Raw genomic sequence first — 6,603 nt, 5'->3', positions numbered from 1 at the left:
CCTATAGCCAAGTGTTGATGATTTTAAGTGTGGGGAATGACCAAGAGACGATTTCGGGTATTTATTACTTGGAGTTAGCATCAAGAAGTTATGAGGTAATCATCTCCATCAAGCTTTTTTCTTCTCAATCTCTTCACTCTAACCCACCACGACGAGCAAGAACACTTAGACTCTCTCTCTCTCTCTCAATCAAGATGAAGGCTAGTAGTAAGGTTTGTTGGCTGCAAATGGATGATGATTCCCATATTATGGGTTTATTAAAGCTTAAATATTTGGTCATTTTCATGTTACTTCCTCAAAGTGTGAGAGAATGACTATATGACCCATGTATATGATCAAGTAACCTTTTCTTTCACTTTGGCCCCTAAAAGTTAAATTTAACCATGTCAAAAGCAACTTAACTAGAGAAACATAATGGAACTATGCTCAACGGCAGGGACGGTCCAAAGCGATGGTGGGCCCAGGGCGAGAAGAAATAATGGACCCCCAAAGTCATAAATATAATAAAAATTTTGTTCGAAATAAAATGCTATAAAATTCAATATTAATATTAAAAAACACAAATATGTTACTAAAACAACTAATTTAAAGGAAAATATTTCTCCTAGCTTTTCTTGATGCAAAATCATTAATAATACTATCCAAATCAATTTTATCTAATATGTCTTGCTCTATACATAACATTGCCAATCCGTTCAACCTTTCTTGCGACATCGACGGTCTTAGATAATTCTTCAATAACTTTAACTTTAAAAAACTTCTCTCTGCAGATGCAACAGTGACAGGAATGTTTAACAAAATGCTATATGCAATAAAAGTATTTGGGTAACAATCAATAGCTTTAACAAACTCCAAAATGTCAACAACGGAATTTATATCATTAGGTAAAGTCATTTTCAACATTTTCAATTCTGAAAAAAGTTCACTTGAATCCACATCAGAAACATTTTCTTTAGAAAAAGTAGTAGCAAACTTTATACAACTTTCTTTAAGTTCACTTTCACTTAATGACTTTAATTTATTTGACTCATTTAAAAACCCAAAAATACTTTCAAAGTATTTTAATTGTTCAAATCTATTTTTTAATGAAACAATTGCCATATCCACAACAACCAAAGAATAATTAACTTTTAAATATTCTTCAACCGATTGTGTTTCTTCTTCATGATCACTTTCATCAAATTGTTTTTTTTTCTAACAATACGACGCTTTGATGGAAATGTAGGCTCTACACCCATATCAAGTGCAATAGTTTTAGCAATATTCATACTTGATGTAAAACCTTCATTTCTATAATTTTCAAAAAACTTCATAATATTTTCTATTTGGTTAATAGTAGTATCAATACAAATAGATTTAGATTGCAACTTTTTACTTACAATATTAATTGAAAATAAAACTTCATACCAAATAACCATACCAACTAAAAATTCAAATTTCCCAAAAGATTTAAGTAGGCTTTTAGCTTCGCTTTTTGACTTTGGGTCATCACTTGTTTTACTAAATTTTAGCAAAGCAACTTTTATTTGAGGAGCTTGAAATCTAATTGCTTTTATACTTTTAATCCTTCTTTCCCAACGAGTATTAAATAATGATTTTAAGGTTAAAGTTGGAAAATTATCTAACAATATTTCCATCTTTTAGTAGAACTAGAAAATAATGTATAAAGACGTTGCACAATTCCAAAAAATGAAACAACTTTTTCACAAGAAAGTGTCATATCACTAACCGTAAGGTTAAGACTATGGCAAGCACAAGGCATATATAACGCTCTAGGATTAATTTCAAGCATTCTTTTTTGAACCCCTTGGTGTTTTCCTTTCATATTAGACCCATTATCATAGCCTTGACCCCTTATATCATCCACATTAAGATCTAATAATTCATTAAAAAGTCCCAAACCAAAAGTATCATCTACTTTTAAAAATTCTAAAAAATATTCAACAACTTGTATTTTTTTAGAAGAAAAATCCATACATCTTACAATCAAAGCCATTTGCTCTCAATGACTCACATCGGGAGTACAATCAAGAATTATAGATAAATATTTTGCCTCTTTAACTATTTTAATGATAGAATTTCTAACCGTGTCACCTAAAAGAGAGATTAGTTCATTTTGAATTTTATAGCCAAGATAATGATGATGAATTTCATTATTTTGAATTCTTCTTATATGATCTTTCATTATACCATCATATTCAACCATCATTTGGATTACTCCTAAAAAGTTACCATTGTTATCTTCAAAAAGCTTTTCATTAGACCCTCGAAAAGCCAAATTATATTTAGATAAGAATTTCACAGCCGCAATTATTCTTCTTAATACTTGTCTCCAACGTTCTTTTTCTTTTATTATTTCTTGTTGTAATTCAATATCAATTGTAAGGTTTTTTTTATCTAATCTTAGTTTTGCTTCATTCCAATGACTCATACAAACAAAATGTTCATTACTATTTTCATGTTCTTTAAGTCTCTCACTAAGATGTTTCCAATCATTATATCCTTCATTTGTTAAAAAACTTTTTTGATTACTAGATTTAAATATTTTACAACAAAAACAAAAAACTTTATCTAAATTTTTATAGTATACCAACCATTTTCGATCACATGACAAGCCATTATTTAACTTTCTGGTATAAAATGCATAAGAAAAATGTCTAGAAAATTTATCTTTAGGAAACACAATATTCATTTCTCTTATTGGCCCTTTTTCAATCAGAATATCTCTTGATTTAATATCAAGAGTATCCCAATTTCTAGGGTCAAAAATATCTATAGATTCATTTACATTAGTATTTTCTTCATTTATATTAGTATCATGTTCATTTAAATTAATATTTTCTTCATTCAAATTAGCAACATTTTCATTTATGTTTTTATCTTGTCCATTCAAATTAATATTTTCTTCATTCAAATTATTATCATGTTCATGTAAATTAATGTTTTCTTCATTAACACTAGCAATATTTTCTTCATTAGAACTCATTGGTTTTAAAAATTTAACCATAGAACCTTTCTCTTTTTGTAAAGAAGCCTCAACAATTTTTCGTTTTTTTCGTTTTTCACTACTAGATAAGTGTTTTTTAGAAAACATTTTATGATTGATAATAAATTAAAAACTACTTTAAGAAAAAATACACCTGATTTTTTTTTTATTTCTTTGGGAAATATGTTGAACACTTGAACTGTTGAAGCCTAATATCAAAGCAAGCTGTAAAAATCAATAACAAAAAACATTAATATGATAACTAAAATAATATTAAAAATCAAATAAGCAAAACATCATATTACTTTAAGGATTTGAACATTGAAGCTGAAATTCTGAAAGAATAAAGCCAGAAGCAAAACATTAGAAATTTTGAAGACAAAAATTTGATATAGTAAAAAAATAGAACGACAACAAAAATTCAGCAATAAAAATACAGAGCATAATATGGGAAATACAAAGCATAATATGGGAAATCAAGGCACTTCCACTGCTCAATATCAAAATCTGGCAAATTGTTAAAGCATCCAAAAAAATAAAATTGAGATTTGAGAATTGAAACTGAATTACTAAGCAGAAGGCTGGAAATTAAAATGAAAACCTAGATATTCAATTGAATTGAATCAATTTGATACAGAAACAAAATTTTCCTAAATTAGTGAAACAAAAATCTGCTTCCCTAATTCTTCATATTCCTCTATACTTGAATCTAAAGAAGCCAACAAATAGAATGGGAATTAAGAGACTTAAATCGATTAGATAATTACCTGGTGTCATCGTACCTGTGTAGGCGCCCGGTTTATTTTAAGCCTTCTGCAACTGAAATCGATTAGAAATTGAACTCAATAGGCAATACTCGATTTCAGCCTTCTGCAATGAACTCGTGCACTGTAGCATCCGAAGATAAGAAATTCAACCAATTATCAAATTATGATTATCCGAGAGAGTAGAGAGATGCGTGAGACTGTGAGAGACAAAGTGAGAATCGTGATTTGAGAATTGCAAAACCGAAAACGAGATGAATTATATCTGGATTAGAGAGACAATTATCCGTTCGAGATTAAAGATTGAGAGAGAAAATTGATGATTCAGACATTCAGTATAAAGGCGAAGCGTCGATTCAATTACCTACCGATTCATATGGTGCCCTAATCTCGATTTCCCATGTTCCCCTCTACCTTCCTTAGTCTCGTTCCTATTTGATATTCACCAAAATCAGAAACACGTTCTAACGTTCAACACTCCAGGCTTAAGCAACATCAAATTCAAACGGCCCACTTTAGGGTAATTGGGTTAATGTGATTTTAGGCTAATTTGGGCCCCTAATTAAATATATAGATTAAAAAAAGTTATATATATATACACTATATATTTTAGAATTTTTGGGCCCCCTCGAGTCGTAGGCCTAGGGCAGTCGCCCTGGTCGCCCCCCGTCAGGACCGGCCCTACTCAACGGAAAAGTAGGAAAAATCCGGTCATTACAATCCTCCCTCCTTAAGAGGATTTCATGTGACATCCCCATTTTTACGGTCAGAAAAGACCGACTTTGTTTATGCTTTATAAAAATCAGAGTACTTCTTTAATAAAAGTGTTGCGGAATTTGTCCCCAGAAAAACATGATAAATACGTTATTAAAACATTTTCGAAGAAACGTATTTTATTCATTTTAAAACGTTTGGGATGTCATCGTCAATACAGGAACATAAACATAAACAAAACTTACATTTATTTACACTAATGATTTACATCTCCTTTATTCTCTCAGTGAATTATGTCTTCGTATTGATACCTGTGATACAAAGAAAACTGAGTGGGTCAGGCTTGGGAGCCTGGTGAGCATATAGGGTTTTCAACCCACAATAATACATTTATTATATTCAATTATCAACAATCAACCCAAATACCCATCCCCATTATCTTCTTTAAGGTTTTACCCTAAGAATCGATTATACTTTCTTCATTCATTCCTAAGGGTTTACCTAAGGAACTGGCACACAGTCCATTTGCTACCACGGTTTATACAATAAGTACTACGTCGCATAGTCACCAGGGTTCATACAATTGGCACTACGTCTCATAGTCACCAGGTCTTACACAATAGGCACTACGTCTCATAGTCACCTGGGTTCATACAATTGGCACTACGTCTCATAGTCACCAGGGCTTACACAATAGGCACTACGTCTCATAGTCACCTGGGTTCATACAATTGGCACTACGTCTCATAGTCACCTGGGTTTACACAAAAGGCACGAAGTCACATCGTCACCAAGGCTTACTCAATAGGCACGAAGTCGCATCGTCACCAACTATTCCATCTACCCATGTTCTACCCAACATATTTGTAGATATAAATACAAACACAATTTAAATCATTTAACACCCGTATAAAAACATCAATTCCAAATCCATCTCAAATAGATAATTAATCTATAACACATAGCACGTATTTCATAGCTAATACTTTATATTTATGTATTAGAAGAAAGTAACTATGCACTTACGCATATAAACAACAATATATATAAATATACACATAACACGTATTTCATAAAATACTTCATATTTATGTGTAAGATGAAAGTGACTATACACTCACTTGATCAGAAGATGATCTGACAGCACTACGTCTTGCAGAAGTAGTGTCTCTTCGTAGATCTGGAAGATCTTCACAAAAACCGGCTCCTCGCGGGCAGGGCTTCGGCTCGGGAATAACGCTCTTCGGGATTCTCGGGGCTTCGGATCTCGGGAATGATACCGGGGCTTTGGGATATGATTTGCACGCAAATCGAGGAAAAACTTAGAGAGAGGGAAGAGTTTGAACAAGAGAAAATGGCTGATTTCGAGTTCTATTTATAGGCTGAGGGTCTGGGATTACGCGGGGCGTACTCTCAAATTACACAGGGCGTACTCAGTACGCGGGGCGTACTCGGTTACGCGGGGCGTACTTTGACGTCACTGCATGCGTCGATCTGTGGCACTCGAGTATTGGTCAGACAAGTTGCATCCGACTGAGTACGCGGGGCGTACTCAATTACGCGGGGGCGTAATTGACTCGTCGAACTTCTAAATTGCGTAACTTTCGCATACGAGCTCCGTTTTCGACGTTCTTTATATCCACGCGAAGGTCAGACCATACTCTACAACTTTCATTTAGACTTCGTCGGCTAATTTTGACTTTTATTTTTATTATTTATTTTTAGAAGGCCGGGACAGAAAAACTTCGTTATAAATTCATAACTTATTCGTCTGACGTCCGTTCTCGCCTAACTTTTCATCGTTTCGCTACTAACAACGAGATCTTAGATTCTCATTTAGATTGTTTCGGCTAAAAACCGCTCGATCTCAAATCGAGTATTTGGGCTGCATACTGCTAAGTCAAAACTTAGAAAAATCATAACTTCCTCATACGAAGTCAGATTTGGGCGTTCCTTTTATGCACGCTCTCGGTTTAACGAAATCTACGACTTTCGTTTAGATCGTTAAGGCTAAATATCGCTCTATCTTAAATTCATATTTTACGTCACTCGACGTCGTGCCGGTTATGTCGCGAAACTTCGACAGGTCATAACTTCTTCGTTATAACTCAGATTTTGGCGTTCTTTATATGCACGGAA

General features: G+C 33.1%; 1 protein-coding gene across 1 annotated transcript; it reads right to left on the bottom strand.

Annotated features, from left to right (window-relative positions):
* Positions 1-585: 585 nt before the first annotated feature.
* On the bottom strand, positions 586-2,986 carry LOC145064699 (uncharacterized). Its single transcript, XM_079012098.1, has 5 exons — positions 2,595-2,986; positions 2,191-2,531; positions 1,833-1,929; positions 1,147-1,290; positions 586-1,048 (listed from the first exon to the last, which is right to left on the bottom strand). Exons 1-5 carry the CDS (start codon positions 2,984-2,986, stop codon positions 586-588), a joined length of 1,437 nt encoding a protein of 478 aa, XP_078868224.1.
* Between the last annotated feature and the right edge of the window lie 3,617 nt (positions 2,987-6,603).

The sequence above is a fragment of the Lactuca serriola genome, chromosome 7, assembly GCF_051521515.1.
Source record: "Lactuca serriola cultivar US96UC23 chromosome 7, Lser_US96UC23_V15, whole genome shotgun sequence".
Lineage (NCBI taxonomy): Eukaryota > Viridiplantae > Streptophyta > Magnoliopsida > Asterales > Asteraceae > Lactuca > Lactuca serriola.
The sequence above is the reverse complement of the archived record's forward strand: the minus strand, read 5'-3'. Positions and strand labels throughout refer to the sequence as shown.

Coding starts and splice junctions, on each gene's coding strand:
- LOC145064699 (XM_079012098.1), bottom strand. CDS start 2,986: ATGAGTTCTAATGAAGAAAATATTGCTAGTGTTAATGAAGAAAACATT. Junction 2,532..2,594: donor TTGTCATGTGATCGAAAATG/GTTGGTATACTA, acceptor ATTTAAATCTAG/TAATCAAAAAAGTTTTTTAA. Junction 1,049..1,146: donor ATGAAGAAGAAACACAATCG/GTTGAAGAATAT, acceptor ATACTTTGAAAG/TATTTTTGGGTTTTTAAATG.